At 41.5% G+C, this 17899-nt stretch overlaps 2 protein-coding genes across 2 annotated transcripts in view; both read left to right on the forward strand.

Annotated features, from left to right (window-relative positions):
- The window catches only part of LOC311497788 (uncharacterized protein), a 46490-nt gene that overhangs the window by 12788 nt on the left and 15803 nt on the right, over positions 1-17899 (forward strand). The window contains exons 2-4 of the mRNA XM_084558154.1: positions 15012-15779; positions 15944-16160; positions 16744-17029. Of these exons, the coding sequence (XP_084414280.1) occupies positions 15136-15779; positions 15944-16160; positions 16744-17029 (1147 nt within the window). The 5' untranslated portion in view covers positions 15012-15135. The remainder of the gene's footprint in view (positions 1-15011; positions 15780-15943; positions 16161-16743; positions 17030-17899) is intronic.
- Positions 1941-11827, forward strand: LOC311498050 (TRPM8 channel-associated factor homolog). Its single transcript, XM_084558489.1, has 11 exons — positions 1941-2731; positions 2896-3112; positions 3368-3653; positions 6092-6390; positions 6671-6845; positions 7004-7098; positions 9396-9606; positions 9961-10197; positions 10337-10560; positions 10727-10840; positions 11568-11827. The coding sequence occupies exons 1-11, from the start codon at positions 2100-2102 to the stop codon at positions 11808-11810; spliced, it is 2733 nt and encodes a 910-aa protein (XP_084414615.1). The 5' UTR covers positions 1941-2099; the 3' UTR covers positions 11811-11827.

Here is a 17899-nt window from a genome sequence, read left to right on the forward strand (position 1 = left end):
GTATTCACTAATTTGTCCGCTGCCACACTAATACAAACAACTTAACCACAGAAACAACACTACAAATATTCCCATTATATATATTTCATGTGTCTTAATGTGAGTGAGAGTTGCCCTGTGAAGAGTCCCAGAGACCACCTGCTCCTCATTGTGGGGTCAGAGGTGTATAAGGTTTGTTCGGATCCTGATGCCCTCCTGCCCTACCTCATCAAACATAACCCATTGATGCCAGTTGTCTATAACCACAGGATCAAGATCGATGTTCATACAGCAGGTTAGAACTTGTTGTTGTTATCAAATACAGAACTCTTTATGAGTTCAACTTACAGTATGGTCGGCACACTGGCGAGGTAGTTAGCACTGATGCCTCACAGCAAGAAAGTTCCGGGTTCGAATCCATGGGCTTTCTGGGCCTTTCTGTGTGGAGTTTGCATATTCTTCCTGTGTCTGCGTGGGTTCTCTCCGGGTATTTCCTCCCTCCGTCCAAAGACGTACTCGTTAGGTTAATTGGTGATTCTAAATTGGCCATGTGTGTGTGAATGATTGTCTGTCTCTCTGTGTTAGCCCTGCGATAGACTGGCGACCTGTTCAGGGTGTACCCTGCCTCTCGCCCGATGAACGAGACTCCAGTGACTCTGTCATTCTTGATAAAACAATTTCTGTAGCAACTTGGTCCTTCGAGCCGGATCCCAACAGCCTTTCCTCCGTCCAGGTTTTGGGGCTGACACCGTGCACAGGGGATTCCAGGACTCCTACAGAAAGACCTCCAACTGAATTGTTGTGTAAAGAGGCTGGTACCCGATGGGAGGAGGAAGGTGACGGGATCCTAAAGAGAACACAGCTGGCTCATTGGACTGTTGGGTAGGTTTATTTAAGTGAAATATTGAGAAACAAGAGAAAAAGATAACCCTGTTGAAAGATACAGGGAAGTGTTCTGTTGAAAAATACAAAGACTAGTTCTGTTTAAAAGGTTAAGTGTGAGATAAAGCGGTGATGCTCTTGTTTAAATCTAACACCCTCACAACAGCTCCGGATGGAAACATCACCAGAGCCTTGGAGGGACTGATGGCTCTGTCTGGCAATCTGCGGATACTACTGCGTCCCTTGCATCAGAGGACTCATACAGCGCTGGATTAAGACCATCATGACCCAAACCATGTGCCAGCAGATGGTGATGGATAATTACGACAATACTCAAGAAATCCTAAGGACCTTGTACCTTAACGACACTGAAGTGAAATACCCGTGATACACATAATGAAAATCTTTTGTTATGTGTTGATGTGCCGTGTTAAGTTTAAACAGGAGGGAAATGTTGGAAAAATATAAAGTTAAACTGTTAAAAAAGACATTCACTCTCATCTTGCTTTAAATAGTAAGTGAAAGGTCCCACAGATATGGCATTGATGCACTCAGTCCACAGCTCCTTCGTTATGACTAGCTGACTTCTAACAAGGCTGTCTCTCTGTAACCGTGTCGAGGGCATGACCTACTTTATAAAAGTAAATGCAACCTTACATTAACCTTACCTTAGTGCATGTATCATCTCCTTGCTGCAAGTAAAACTTTATGACGAGACTTCCGTGACTCTGTCAGTCTTGATAAAATAATTTCCATAACAAATTGAGAGTTATTAATATCCTAGTCTTACTTCTTTGGAAGTAGCCTCTGAATGTGATCTTATCCATCATCTAGTCAAAGTGGGTTGAGTTGACTTACCCTCATGTTCTCACTTTCTTTAAATAGTGCTCTCCACTCTATTCACTTTGTCTTCTCTCCCTTGTCAGACATACACTCTTAGAAAGTGTTGTGTTTGGAGAACTGCTGTGCTTCAACCGAAGGATATCTCCTGACAACCAAACTGATATTCAGGTAAAAATCCATTTGTTTTCATGGCGTGTTTAGAAGAAAATAAAGGTTGCAAACTTTTTAATGTTGTATCTTTATTGTTATAGATGTATAAAATATTTGAAGTTGTGTCAACTCTGTTTTCACAGGACAACCTAACAAGTTCAGCAATCTAGGGTTTAACCTCACTCACTAACACAGCTTACATTCAGCAGTACTTTTGTCTGCCCTCCACCTCGTCACCTCCACCTATGCAGTCCTATCCCAAAGGGGCCTACACCTCTCTAATGAGAGGTATCAGCGAGCTGGACCTACGCGGCTCCGCTGTTCCCAGTAACCTGGTGCTCATTGGAGACCATGCTTTCCCTTTAGCAATAAACAGCCAAGGTCAGGTCCTGATGGCTGCCTCTCTGTACGGCCGTGGAAGGGTTGTGGTCTTGGGTCATGAAGTCTATCTAACCCCCTTTCCAGCTCTGACAGAGAACGCTCTGACCTGGCTGAGAGGAGATGGATCTGAAAACATCTCTGTAGGGGTGCACAAAAATGTCAAGTGGGTCGCTGATCACATCAGTAGATCCAGCTTCCAAGTAGAAGTTGTGGGGGCCCTAAGTGACAATCCAGGAGTTGGTGTGTATGTGACAGATGCCTACAGTGTGGGTTCAGACCCAAAAGACCTGGTGGCATTTCTGAAAGCTGGAGGAGGAGTGCTGATAGCGGGGCAAGCGTGGCACTGGGCTTCATGTCACAGCAATGAGAACCCATTTCTCGAGTTTCCCGGGAATAAAGTGGCAGGAGTGGCTGGCATCTACTTTGTACCAGGTTATGGAACGGCAGAGAACCTGCCTGTTTACCCAGAAATCCCATCCCATTGGAAGGCTATAGAGTAAGTGTATACTTCTCTTTGATTTAAAGTTGCAGTTTTTCTATTTATCTGAAAAATGTGCCATACGTGTGGCCCTCCTATGTTTAATTACAGCGTGCATTGTGTTCTCCTTATTGCTTCACCATTATCACCCATATGGTCTTTTCTCTATCTTCTTCATACAGTATTGGTAAGAATTTTGAGGAGGACTTGGAGTTCTTACTCAAAGGGATTTTAGAGTTTAACCTCCAGGGAGATTTTGCAGCTTCTGAGGTTCTAGTTCATGGCCCTCTGTCCTTTCCCATTGGGACCACCGAAGATGGACGGGCGTTCCTGGCAGGAGCATACTATGGGCGAGGACGGGTCATTGTGGCAACGCATGAGAGCTTCATGAACATGGAGGTGAAGTTTGAATCAGTCAAACTCTTAATTGCAAACTAGTACACAATAAAAACACGTTTGTCTATCGTCTCTAAAATACAGCCATGTTATAGATAGATGACCTCTCGTAGAATAAAATATGATTAATTTTCTCATTTGTCAGTCTACATATTAAATTAAGGTGTCTTTTAGTTGTTCCCTGCATTGTGCTAAGTAATGCTGCATACGACTTATTTAACCATGGTCTCAGCTTTAAATGAGCTCTTTTTATTCCAGACACTGGCTTCATTTTGGAACAATGCTGTTCAGTGGCTGGACCAAGGGCAGGATGGAGTCGTTGGTTTTGCTCCAGCAGTCAACATTTTCACCGAGTCTGGTCTCAAGTGTGAGAAGACAGAATTCAGGAAAGACCTGAGTGTGTTTGTGTGCACAGCGTACAGTGATGAGCATGTGGAGGAAATCCAAGACTTTGTGGCAGAGGGAGGAGGCCTGCTGATTGGTGGACACTCCTGGTACTGGGCTCAGACACATCAGGGGCAAAATCCATTAACAGATTTCTCAGGTATGATGATGCACCAAAAGATGTTGAGTTCCAACAGTCTGGCAGGTTCACTGGCATGATAATATAAAATGACAATGAATGTTGAGCACATGTGTATATGATGTTGTACTAGACACTTGAAATATAAACAGTTTTAAAAAAGACACTAATAAAGCTTAATCCAGTGGTGGTTGTGGGGTGGTGTGTTGAAGGCCACACCTTCAACACCTTCATACCATGTATAGAAAGAATACATAGCTCAAGCTAGGGGAAACCAAAAACAAGCACGGTTAACACATCAGCTGCATGGAGAAGGCTAGTGGTTTCTGATTAAGTTAATCTGTCCAATTCCATTTGAGCTCCTGAAAATATGTATAAAAATGGTGGAAGTCACTAAACATTTGATTTTTAACAGTTTCTTTTAACTTGTTGAATTAAAGCAGGGAGTCTGTGTCTAAAGCCCATATTCATTATATAACTGTAACTTAAATATGCTTTGTAAGCAGTCAGAATAAGAAAAAATGTGTCAGTATCCAAACATATAGGGAGCTAACTATTTAGAAATCATTTAGAAATGTGTTTATTTATGGGCACACAATCATCTTTTACGTATTCTTAAATCTGCATCTTTGAAGCAGCTACAACAACGTGGTTAGCCTACTGTACCTCTGCAGTGACATGACAGCTGTGACTGTAGGGGTGCAGTATGAAGACAGAGACATCAAGTAGGGCGCAGTCTACTTCCTGTGATCTCACAAGAATAGCTGATCTCGCAGTGTTTACCTTTCTTGCCACAAATGAAATCCTGCTGCATTCTCTTTATGCATAAATAATACAGTGAAACAGCAGAGGTGATTACAGTTCTGTAAAAAATGCTTACATGGTAGCAGTCAAAATTCATGTTTTACAGATAAGCAACACACCTACAAATGTATCATAATTCGTTCTGTCATAGCAGCACTCATTGTAAAAAAAATAAATAAAACTGCACATCTGACAGTTTTGCCAAACCCTGTTCACCCAAAATGTCTGACATTCAGAAGATCAGATGTTTTTAAAATATAAACTAAAGTTCTGCTGTGCAGTTTTTAGTGCTGTCAGACCAATCTGCTGACATGTGCCAATAAATCTAAAACCTCAATCCATCTGAATAATGAACATTTGGGAATTTGATTAACATTCGTTAATACACAGGATTAGATCTTACAATCCCTTGTGCCAAGATCCCAGGCAAAACACATTTAGAGGCCGTGCCCAACTGAGAAACCCTACCAAACCTACGGTCATGAGATATGATGATTAAACCTATAATCTAAATGAACTAAGTAAATGCTGCTTGTATGGCCTAATCAACAGCAGTATGCAGCGTGCCATTGGGGTTTTCAAGAAGGCACCTCCCTTTACTGATGTTTCGTTAAGTTCGACCCACGACACCTCAAGAAGGCTTAACAGTGACTTCCAGCGTTCTGGAGTCACCCCCCTCCACGCTGCCACTACTCCTCCTACTCTTAGCCATCCCTTGTTATGCCTGATGCTTGCTAGTCTAGCCTTTTCTCCCTCCAGTATAAACTCTTCATCTATTCTCTCTGTTAACGGCCCTGGAATTTACGTTCACCCGTTTTTCCTCAATGGCAGCTGTTAAACATTTCAGTACCTGGCTGTGACACCAGGTTTAACGTCCTTGGGACAAACTAACCCTACAACCTGTCAGAATATGGCTAAGCGTGCGTACACAAGTGCACAGTGGGCAGGCAGCATCCTCACCCACTGGTTTAGGTTCTGGGGAGTTGGCAGCACATCATAAGTAGCCCCTAACATAAATCTAATCCTGCTGGCCTCCATGCTCCAAAGCTCTCTCCACTTCAACTTCCTTTTATCCACACTCTCCCAGTTCACCCAATGACTCTGCTTAGCCTGCGACACTGCCTTAGTGCATCTTACTGCTTCCTCTTGTTTCTGTACCTTTTCCACTACCATCTTTCTCCTTTCTACTGCTGATGCCTTGCTCCACAGAGGTTTCCCTGAGCACAGCCCTAGGCCTCCACGCCCTTGCTGTACATGGCCTATGATATCCCTATGCCTAAGGGCTGCCTGTGCTTGCTGCCTCTTACACATATATATTGTTTTTTAAAAATATTCTCTCATGTACATCGATTGACCAGTTGGCTACAGAATGTTTAAAGACAGGTGTTAGGTCTCTCTTTTAAAAAAAAGAAAGAAGAATTGATTTGTCACTGGTTGGGATGTTTTTTCACAGGTATATGTTGGTATTTATATGCTATCTGTATTCGAGGATAAACTAAAACAGCCCTAAACATGTCCTAAATGGGTTTTGCAATTCAGTTTGTTGAATACAATCTGGGCTGTTTGGCATTTTTAAACGCTGGTACCTGAGATAATTTGACCTGAATTATGCAGAACAGAAATCAAGTCAGATTTGTGTGTCTCCTGTGTTTCAGGAAACAGGATCCTGAACAAACTGGGTTTGAGCTTGTTGGTGAAAACAATCCATAAAGGTCTCTATGAGGCCTGTGTGAAAAGCCAGGTCATGAGAGACAAGCACTTCCGCTATCGTCTGCAACGTGTTGCTGGTCACGTTATCCACGGCAACAAACTTTCTGAGAGGGAGGAGAAACACCTTCAAAAACTGGGGATGGATTGTGCCCAAGTCTTGACCATGAAGGCTTTTGATAGTTTCTCCTACACACAGGTGTGGGACATCCTCATTGATATCTTAAAGTGCAGTGATGTGCCACAGGTGGGCAATATGTTGTTTTACGAATTTTACTGCTTGTATGGTGAATAGGCAACTAGATCCTCTCTCTTAGGGCCACAATTTGCCTCCAGGGACAAGAATGTTCTTGGTGGTGAAAGGGTGGCAGTAAATGTGAAGTTGTGAGTAGGTAAGTGACTTTTAGGAGGGTCAGGGAGCTGAATAATTTATGCACCATTACTGCATTCATTCCATTCAATTCCTCTAACCTGCACCTCATTTGATGTCATTGTCTGTTTTTTTTTTAAATGACGATACATTCCAGGTGAGTGAGAACAACCCTGTGAGGAGTCCCCAGGACCTCTTTCTCCTCTCTCTGGTGAAAGACCTATATAATGTTTGTCCAGTTCCAGATGCCCTACTGCCCTACATCGTCAAGCAAATCCCTGCGAAGGCTGTTGTCTACAACCAAAGGATCAGGATAAATGCACAAACAGCAGGTCAGACCACAGTGTTGTGAAGAATTGTGTGAAATAACTTCTGAATTATTTGTCCTCACAGTGATATTGCATTGCATTAATATGGAAAGGTAACACTTTTATTATATCTAATTTACATACACCTCAATATAACATTTGCTGCTCTGTTTGTGTGTCAGAAAATGAGGAGTGGATCAGTACCGGTCTGTATCTCTCTCCTGGCATGAGGACCTACATGATCTTACCAGAAAAGATGGTGAACAAGAGATGGATGGTACAGTACATTAAATCAAAGTTTACTGTGATTATGTCAACATTCTGCTCAATTTGAACATCAAGTCAAGTCTATTAATCTAAAGTGATGGACAAAATTATTAGAACACTTGGCATGTTTATGTGTTTTCAGTTGTTTTTGTTGAAATGACCATTAAACTACAGATAAAACGGATGACAAAGCTAGAAAGCCATCATTATGCTCTATAAACCATAGAAGAGAGCCATCATATGAAGATTTAAGTAAGTTTCCCAGGCCTACTTTACTGTCAATGTCACAACAGCATGTTCCTTCACAGAAGGAGCCAAATTACTTGTGTAATCATTGTCAGGTTTGATCATGGTTAAACTGATGTTGATCTTGTCTTGGGACACTGCTGTGTGATTCCATTGAATGTACCAGGCCTATCTTGCCTATCAACACCACAATGACTAATGGTGCAAAAGTGTTTTGCAAGAGCTGTGCGCCCAAAACTGGGTGAGGAAAGAATTGTTGGCAGAATAGCAGCACAGAAACCATTATTAAAAGTTTGTGAAACGTCTGAAATTTGCAAAAGAACACAATAAATGGACAAAGGAAGATTGGTATAAAGTGTTATGGACTGATTAGTTCAAGTTGAACAGTATGACAACAAAGAGTGTATGTTCAAACAAGGGAGGAGGAGAGATATAAAAATGAGTGTCTCCTGCCAACAGTTAAACACGGAGGAAGTAGTATTATGGAGTGGGGTGCCATTTCAGCCTTAGGAACAGGTGACTTAGTGAAAATGTATGGCATCATTAAGAAAGTTTACCACAACAGTCTGGTGAGGCACGGAGTACCATATGGGAGTCTGGACTCAAAGTCTGGAGCTCAACCCCCAAGTTGGAAAATAAGAATGAAAAAAACTTTATTTGTCCCACAATGGGGAAATTAAAAGATCTATTATACACTCAAAGGAAAGCCTTTGGCTTGAGTTGTAAAGGGCATGGGATAACATTAGTGTTGAAGTTCTCAGGAAATATATTGACACTATGCCAGAGAGATGTACTGCTGTAACTACTACAAAAGGTGGACATACCAAATACTGAAGTTAAAAGTGGACATAAACAGTAGGATTTAATTAATCTGATATTTGTTGTGCTCAGTGCAACCATCTGCAGGCTTCATGAACATTATGACATTAAATCATGTTTTGGAGACAAAAAAAAGGTTCAATATTTTCAGATCTTTCAGGTTCTAATAATTTTGGCGACCACTGTATGAAACTGAAATGCATCTCAAAGGGCTTATGGACCTACATCCTCTGGCTGTATGTTCGGGGGTCATTGTTATTCTGCAAAATCATTGTAACTCACGCCTCCCTCATGGTGGTGTGACTGACAGGAAAACAAGATGTGAAAGTGCCTAAAATGTTTGCATGGCTCCGTATTGATATAGTAGATATATTATGAATATTAAAATCTTAACTTTATGACCTACATCGTCAAACTGCACAGAGTCCTTTAATGTCCACAAAATATCAAACTGAAGATGAATAATATCTCTTTGTGGACTTAAAGGGGAACTACTGCTTTTTACAAGCTGGACCCTATTTCTGGCATAAAACACAATTGTTTACTCACCCATATAACTTTTGTGTGGTTCGTAGTCGTTCGGGAGATATTTAGATGCATATATATAGCGGGAGTGACTGGAGCACGGAAACGCAGCCTCTATGTAACGCATTAGGTGACAAGACATCTGATGATGATAACAGGTAACTCCGGACTGTACGGGGAATAGCACTAGCGTACAGTAACAAAATATTGGTGAAATGAACAAGTTTCGCTGCAGATAATGCATTATTTAGAGGCTGTGTTTTGGTGCCCCAGTCACTCCCATTATATGGATATATGCAGATCTAAATATCTCCTGACTGACTACAAATTACACAAAAGTTATATGGGTGAGCAGTAGAACAGTAGTTCCCCTATCAACAGTTTTGAATGTACTTTCCTCAAAAAACAGGAAAAGGATACTTGAAAAGAGAGGGATACCTTTCAAAATGAAGCCAGGTATTACCGTTTGGGGTCACCTCTATTTGCATTATAGAAATCTGTCTTCTTTAGTCTCGTACTGACTGAAAATGTGAATGTTCTGGAAAAAGCGCCCTCTGTAAATTTAGCTGTCTTGCCAACTGCTATTAATCTATTGTTATTCCTCTATTTAATGCATCTCATCAACAGTTTATTACATAAATACATCTATGAACATCAATCATACTGCACCATAGAATTATACAGGTTTTAAATGTACATTTCTAACGTCATCCTCAGGTTCAGATAGGCTGTCAAAGTGACTTCCTGAAGGCTGAAGAGTTGAAGAGAGCACCATGTGTTCTGGAGCGATTTCCTGTTACCTCAGAGGTGATGCAGGTGCAGAACCTGTGGGGGGGACTCATCTACCTGGTGGCTCCACCTGACACATATGTGGAGGAGGCAGAGGTCATAGTGCAGATAGCTGTGTGTGCACCTTATTACAAGTCTGGTAAGCCTGTGTCACCGTCTGTTCACCTTGCATGAAAGAGGTTTTGATGTTGAAAAGATGTGTTGAGAATCTACAAAATGTGCTTTATTAATATGCTATGTTATTGGTCACTGTGTTTCTGGTCATGCAGTTCAGAAACAAAGCCTGACTCGATGCTAAAGGGTCAGTGGAACCAACAGAAAGATGAAAAGGTGTTGAGTGGATGGGACAAATGAGATCAGATGTGGAGACCAGAGAAAGAGGCTTTGGCTCCTTCTCTCCTCCCTTATGATTTGTCTACAGTGCTGATATGTAATTACAATATTTCAAAGCTCTGAGTTTATTATACCACAGTATCTACATGCTTCCCTTCAGGTGTGACAACAGCAGCTGATTGGTCAGTGCTGCGCGTAGCTCCTTCACCCTGGGCAGAGCTGGAGTTTGACAACATCACCCTCACTGTACCATCAGATGTTGTTAGGGACCTGGAACGTCCTGATGAGGTGGCAACCCTCTGGAATGGCATCATGGAGGGTATTGCTGATCTGGCTGTCATCCCACGGAAATTTCCCCATAAAGAGCGCATTGTAGCAGATGTTCAGATTTCTGCAGGTATGTGTGTTTTCTGTCTCATTCTCACACATTCAAGAAAATGTTTTAATTGTGCTGTCCAAAAAAAAGTGCTTTACTACTAGTTTCAACCACGATTACATTCAGACAACCCAGATTGAGCTGTGTCTCCTCCATCCAGGTTGGATGCATTCAGGCTATCCCATCATGATGCACTCAACTATAGCGGCTGAGCTGGTCAAACCAAACGATGCCAGGACCAAAGGTCTTTGGGGAGAAACTCATGAACTGGGACATAACCAACAGAGAGCCTGCTGGGAATTTCAACCTCACACCACTGAGGCCACATGTAACCTGTGGTCAGTGTATGTGCATGAAGAGGTGCTGAAGGTCAACAGAGCCCAGGTGGAGTAATTTACTACAGTATTGGTAAATAGTAATAAACTACAACAGTCTCTAGGTGTGTAACTACACATTGCAACCACTTAGTAAATATTTACATATGTATAATCATATTGTTTCTCCATCTCATTATTTTTCCTTTATAAACATGGTGCAATGATAAATGCAGGCCCATCCAAATCTGACCGAAACAGAACGGCAGCGTCGTATAGAGGAGTATGTGGAGGGAGGCAGGAAACTCAGCAGCTGGGAAGTGTTTGTGGCTCTTGAGACATACTTGCAGGTGAGAGAAAATGACTGCACATTACATTCTGTAGAAAAAGGATTCTTTAGTCCAGAATTGCTTTGATGATGTTACATTTTAGCCTCATCTCAGGCCATCAGTAGATGGCTAGACCTGACTAACTGGACTAATGGCATGAGCTAAACTAAAAACTACCCAGCTAAAGGGCGATTCCAGCAAAACCATCATCTATATTTGCAAATCAAAAATATGGTCAACATATAATATTCAACCCTCCTAAAAGACTGATGAAACTTTCAGAAAGGAAATGAACCATAAGATCTGAGTTCCTTCCTGGTTTAGATACAAATCACCCTCAGAAGGCCCGTGTCCATTCTCTGATGTGTCAGAAGTGTTTTGGAGGCACAAGGGACACCTACACAATATCACCAGCGTTAAAGTCGCCCTCGAGCAGTCATGCATAATCAGATCTTGTTCTGTGTTTTAGACCAATATCACATCTCATTTTTCGGTTGGACATATGAGGACTGTGTGCTCTTAGAGGTTAAGGGAACTTTTCCCTATTTACTCTGCAACCACACTCAGTGTCTGGTGACATTTAATCACTATAAACACAAAAGAACATGAAATTCTCCACCTCTATCTCTGTGTGGCCAAAATACCTTCTTACAACTGTTTTGTACTTCTGTCATAGTATTCAGTTCCTCCATCAACCCTCCTCTCATTCTGTTCACGTATATCTCTACCCTTTTCTCTTATCTCATAGCTCCAGGAAAGGTTTGGCTGGGATGCCTTTAAGAAGGTGTTTGCTGCTTACCACAACATGAGCAACTTCCCCAATGACAACACAGGAAAGATGAACCTGTATGCTGAGACTTTCTCCCAGAAAGTGGGGATGAACCTGACTGGATTCTTCAAGGCCTGGGGCTGGCCCATAGAAACATCCACTGAGGAGAAACTCTCCTGCCTGCCTCCCTGGTGTGATCACCCCATGGTCCAGTACGACTGAACTTCAGACTGAATCTGATTTAGAGCAGAGCAAGCAATGTTAGTTGTTAATCAGCAATGAACTGGCTATATAACTGTGCATTATTTTGTGAAAATCCTTACCCCCCCCCCCCCCCAAAAAAAAATAAAAAAATGCTTCATTTGGCACAAATCAGACATCTGAATGATTCTGATTCGTGATTCTGATTGCTGAGAAAAGGGGATTTTTGGTGTTGAGGTGAGATTGATGAGATTTTTGAGCAGACACAGCAAACTCCCGAATTGAACTTTTAGATTTAGCTTAAGCTAGTTGTCTAGAAATTGAAATCGTGCAGATCACAACAGGTAATACAGCAGCAAATGATAACAGAAATAAAACGTGTTAACGTATTCCTGTTGCTGCCAGAAGCTGATGCCAAAGAAGCTGTCTTGAAGATTTCCATTTAAATAACTGTCTGATAAGTCACATTATACTCTAGCATGAGTTAACCCAATGGGGAGTGAGCCAATGAGTCAGCCACCAAAGAAAATATTCTACATTAAAAACCAATAACAGTACAAAGCTAAAACAAACAAACAAAAAAAATTAAAAATAAATATTAATTAAACTACCCAACAGCACTCTGCTTGCCATAGAACATACGCGATGCCTAGAAAAAGTTTAATTTATCCATCATGTCACTTCAGTGTACAAGCATCTAGCTGGTTCAATAATTCAGTGCCCATAAATGTCCTACCAGGACATCTGTTTTAACCTGAAGGAGTCTCCTGGTAATTATTTGTACAGTCCGAATCAGTAACTTGTCTTTTCCGTATTTTTAATTGAGCAGTTGATAGAAACAATCGTATTTGTTAGCAGTGGTGGCCAATATGAAACCTTCTATCACAGGTTATGTACTCTTATAGTGCTGTAGTGATACACAGACAGTTGTCAAATTAAAAGACAGTCCACAATAAATGTGTTAGGAAATAATGCTAGTGATCCCACAAAGGGCAGGAGTCACTGACTGAATCACTATAGTGTTCACAACTATTAAATGTCACTGCAGTTCCACGCCTATCTTGGAGCAAGGAAGGGACAGGGTGGGGTTGATTCCTGCAGTGCAGTTGTACACACGATTGTTTATGTCTCTTCCATCTGTATATTGTGCATAATGTATATTTTCTTGAACTTCACTTGAGTAAAGATGGCACATAAAATTATCCTTAATAAACCAAGGTACTCCATTGCATCAACGCAAATGTGTTGTTATTGTACTGACCACTTACATATTGAATCCCAATTACTGATATATGTTCTTAATCTACAGAATATTCTTATGTTATCAACAAACTACTGACTGTCTTGTAAAACCAACATTTATTCCAGACTCTGGCTCCATTTTGGAACAATGCCATTCACTGGTTGGATGAAGGCCGGAATGGGGTCGTTGGTGTAGTGCCAGAACTCAACGATGCCTTCAAACTCTTCTCCAAGTCAGACTTTCACAGTGAGAAGACAAAGTTCAGGAGTGATCTGAGTGTGTTTGTGTGCACAGCGTACAGCGATGAGCATGTGGAGGAAATCCATGGTGGACATGGCTGGTACTGGGCTCAGACACATCAGGTTTTCCCCTCATGTGTCTAACCATTACAGAATTCTCAGGTATGATGAATTTTCAGTTTCATAAGCAGAAAGATTATGAGAGAAAGCCAGTGGAAGAGATGTTAGGGTCCAGTCCTTTATCGACAGAATCACTAGATGGAGGTACATACAGTCAAAGAAAGCACAGGACAGTCTTCAGGTGGCACATGTGGGCTTCTTTCAGTCCACTAGGTCCTGAATGGACTGTAAAAGAAGAGATGCAGGAATACAAAAACAACAAAGAAGAACAATTTATCTTTTGCTACAGGGATCACAACCTTATAGAACACATTTCAAGACAGATTTTTTCAACTGTCTTTCAGGAAACAAGATCCTAAACAAGATGGGCTTGAGTCTGCTGGAAAATATAATCTGGGAAGCCCCTGAGCCTAGCCAGGCCATCAAGGATACCTACCACTTCTGCCACCTTCTACACCGCTTCGCTGGTCATGTGACTGAGGGAAAGGACCTTACAGAACATGAAGAGGAATGTCTTAAAAGACTGAGTGAGGACTGTGTCAACTATTTACACATGGAAGCTCGTGACTCATCTTCTTATACACAGTGGTGTCTTCTATCACTAGATGTCTGGCATGCCACAGGTGGGCAGTGAATGACTTACACTTATTCACTTCACTTATTTGTCCGCTGCCACACTAATTCAAACAACTGAACCACAGCAACAACACTACAAATATTCCCATAATACATATTTCATGTGTCTTAAGGTGAGTGAGAGTTGCCCTGTGAAGAGTCCCAGAGACCACCTTTAAACAGACACCTGTCTATGACACCCGTGATACACATAATGAAAATCTTTTGAAGTGTTATGTGTTGTTGTGCCACATTTCCCTCCAGTTTAAACAGGAGGGAAATGTTGGAAAAATATAAAGTTAAACTCTTAAAAAAGACATTCACTCTCATCTTGCTTTAAATAGTAAGTGAAAGGTCCCACAGATAAGCCACTGATGCACCCAGTCCACAGCTCCTTTGTTATGAATAGCTGATTTCTAACAAGGCTGTCTCTCTGTAACCATATCAAGGGCATGACCTACTTTATAAAAGTAAATGTAACCTTACATTAACCTTACCTTAGTGCATGTATCATCTCCTTGCTGCAAATAAAACTTTATAACGAGACTTCAGTGACTCTGTCATTCTTGATAAAATAATTTCCCTAGCAAATTGAGAGTTGTAAATGTCCTAGTCTTACTTCTTTGGAAGTAGCCCCTGAATGTGACCTTATCCGTCATCTAGTCAAAGTGGGTTGAGTTGACTGTCCCTCATGTTCTCTCTTTCTTTAAATAGTGCTCTCCACTCTATCCACTTTGTCTTCTCTCCCTCGTCAGACATACACTCTTAGAAAGTGTTGTGTTTGGAGAACTGCAGTACTTCGATCGAAAGTATATCCCCTGACGACCAAACTGATATTCAGGTAAAAATCCATTTGTTTTTCTGGAGTGTTTAGAAGAAAATAAAAATTGCAAACTTAATGGGTACTGCTGTTCATCTCTAAACCAGTTTTAGACTGACATTTTAATGTTGTATCTTTATTTTTATAGATGTATAAAATATTTGAAGTTGTGTCTGTTTTCACAGGACAACCTAACAAGTTCAGCCATCTTGGGTTTAACTTCACTCACTAACACAGCTTACATTCAGCTGCACTTTTGTCTGCCCTCCACCTCTTCACCCAAATTTCAGAGCATTTTATCTCCACACCATGTCCAACCAGCCTATGCAGTCCTATCCCAAAGGGGCCTACACCTCTCTAATGAGAGGTATCAGCGAGCTGGACCTACGCCGCCCTGCTGTTCCCTGTTACCTGGTGCTCATTGGAGACCATGCTTTCCCTTTAGCAATAAACAGCCAAGGTCAGGTCCTGATGGCTGCCTCTCTGTACGGCCGTGGAAGGGTTGTGGTCTTGGGTCATGAAGACTATCTTACCCCCTTTCCAGCTCTGACAGCGAATGCTCTGACCTGGCTGAGAGGAGATGGATCTGAAAACATCTCTGTAGGGGTGCACAAAAATGTCAAGTGGGTCGCTGATCACATCAGTAGATCCAGCTTCCAAGTAGAAGTTGTGGGGGCCCTAAGTGACAATCCAGGAGTTGGTGTGTATGTGACAGATGCCTACAGTGTGGGTTCAGACCCAAAAGACCTGGCGGCATTTCTGAAAGCTGGAGGAGGAGTGCTGATAGCGGGGCAAGCGTGGAACTGGGCTTCATATCATAATGAGAACTCATTTCTCCACTTTCCCGGGAATAAAGTGGCAGGAGTGGCTGGCATCTACTTTGTAACAGATTATGGAACGGCAGAGAACCTGCCTGTTTACCCAGACATCCCATCCCATTGGAAGGCTATAGAGTAAGTGTATACTTCTCTTTGATTTAAAGTTGCAGTTTTTCTATTTCTCTGAAAAATGTGCCATACGTGTGGCCGTCCTATGTTTAATTACCGTGTGCATTGTGTTCTCCTTCTTACTTCACCATTATCACCCATATGGGTTTTCCTCTCTCTTCTTCATACAGTATTGGTAAAAAATTTAAAAAGGACTTGGAGTTCTTACTCAAAGGGATTTTAGAGTTTAACCTCCAGGGAGATTTTGCAGCTTCTGAGGTTCTAGTTCATGGCCCTCTGTCCTTCCCCATTGGGACCACCGACGATGGACGAGCATTCCTGGCAGGAGCATACTATGGGCGGGGACGGGTCATTGTGGCAACGCATGAGAGCTTCATGAACATGGAGGTGAAGTTAGAATCAGTCAAACTCTTAATTGCAAACTAGTACACAATAAAAATGCATTTGTCTATCATCTAAAATGCAGCCATGTTATAGATAGATGACCTCTCGTAGAGTAAAATATGATTAATTTCTCATTTGTTAGTCTACATATTAACTTAAGGTGTCTTTTAGTTGTTTCAGAATCAGTTTTAATGGCCAAGTATGTACACATGCAAGGAATTTGACTCCGGCAACTTTTTTCTGTAGCACAGAAGCAACTTAAATAAGTGAAATAAAATAAAATAAAATAAGATAAAAATAAAAAAATCTCAATCTGTACACATAAAATATAGGATAATATATTACACCAAACCAGGGTTATTGTACAGTGAGTATATACAACAGTGCAGAGTTATTGATTATTGTTCATGTGGATGGACTCACACTCTGTGACTGCTCAGAGTTCAACAGAGTGACAGCCCGGGGGAAGAAACTGTCCTTGTGACGGGTGGTTTTGGCGTACAGTTTACCTGCATTGTGCTAAGTAATGTTGCATACAACTTATTTAACTGTGGTCTCAGCTTTAAATGAGCTCTTTTTATTCCAGACACTGGCTTCATTTTGGAACAATGCTGTTCAGTGGCTGGACCAAGGGCGGGATGGAGTCGTTGGTTTTGCTCCAGCAGTCAACATTTTCACCGACTCTGGTCTCAAGTGTGAGAAGACAGAATTCAGGAAAGACCTGAGTGTGTTTGTGTGCACAGCGTACACCGATGAGCATGTGAAGGAAATCCAAGACTTTGTGGCAGAGGGAGGAGGCCTGCTGATTGGTGGACACTCCTGGTACTGGGCTTATACACACCAGGGGCAAAATCCATTAACAGATTTCTCAGGTATGATGATGCACCAAAAGATGTTGAGTTCCAACAGTCCGGCAAGTTCACTGGCATGATAATATAAAGCACATGTGTATATGATGTTATACTAGACACTCACCTGTCACAGGGAAGCAAATACAACTTGAAACATAAACAGTTTTAAAAAAGACACTAGTAAAGGTTAATCCAATGGTGGTTGTGGGGTGGTGTTGATACCTTCAACACCTTCATACCGTGTATAGAAAGAATATATAGCTCCTGAAAATATGTATAAAAATGGTGGAAGTTCCTAAACATTTGATTTTTAACCGTTTCTTTCAACTTGTTGAATTAAAGCAGGGAGTCTGTGTCTAAAGCCCATATTCATTATATAACTGTAACTTAAATATGTTTCGTAAGCAGTCAGAATAAATGTGTCAGTGTCCAAACATATAGGGACCTAACTATTTAGAAATCATTTAGAAATGTGTTTATTTACGGGCACACAATCATCTTTTACGTATTTAGTTTCTTAAAAATGCATCTTTGAAGCAGATACAAGAACATGGTTAGCCTACTGTACCTCAACAGTGACATGAAGACAGAGACATCAAGTAGGGCGCAGTCTACTTCCTGTGGTGTAACTGATCTCACAAGAATAGCTGATCTTCATTCATTCATTCATTCATTTTCTATACCCGGTTAATCCTGTTAAGGGTCGCGGGGGTCTGCTGGAGCCTATCCCAGCTGTCATCGGGCGAGAGGCAGGGGTACACCCTGGACAGGTCGCCAGTGTATTGCAGGGCTAACACAGAGACAGACAACCATTCACACACACATGCACACCTATGGCCAATTTAGAATCACCAATTAACCTAACGAGCATGTCTTTGGATGGTGGGAGGA

Source organism: Chelon labrosus (assembly GCF_963514085.1).
Source record: "Chelon labrosus genome assembly, chromosome: 13".
NCBI classification, from domain to species: Eukaryota; Metazoa; Chordata; class Actinopteri; order Mugiliformes; family Mugilidae; genus Chelon; species Chelon labrosus.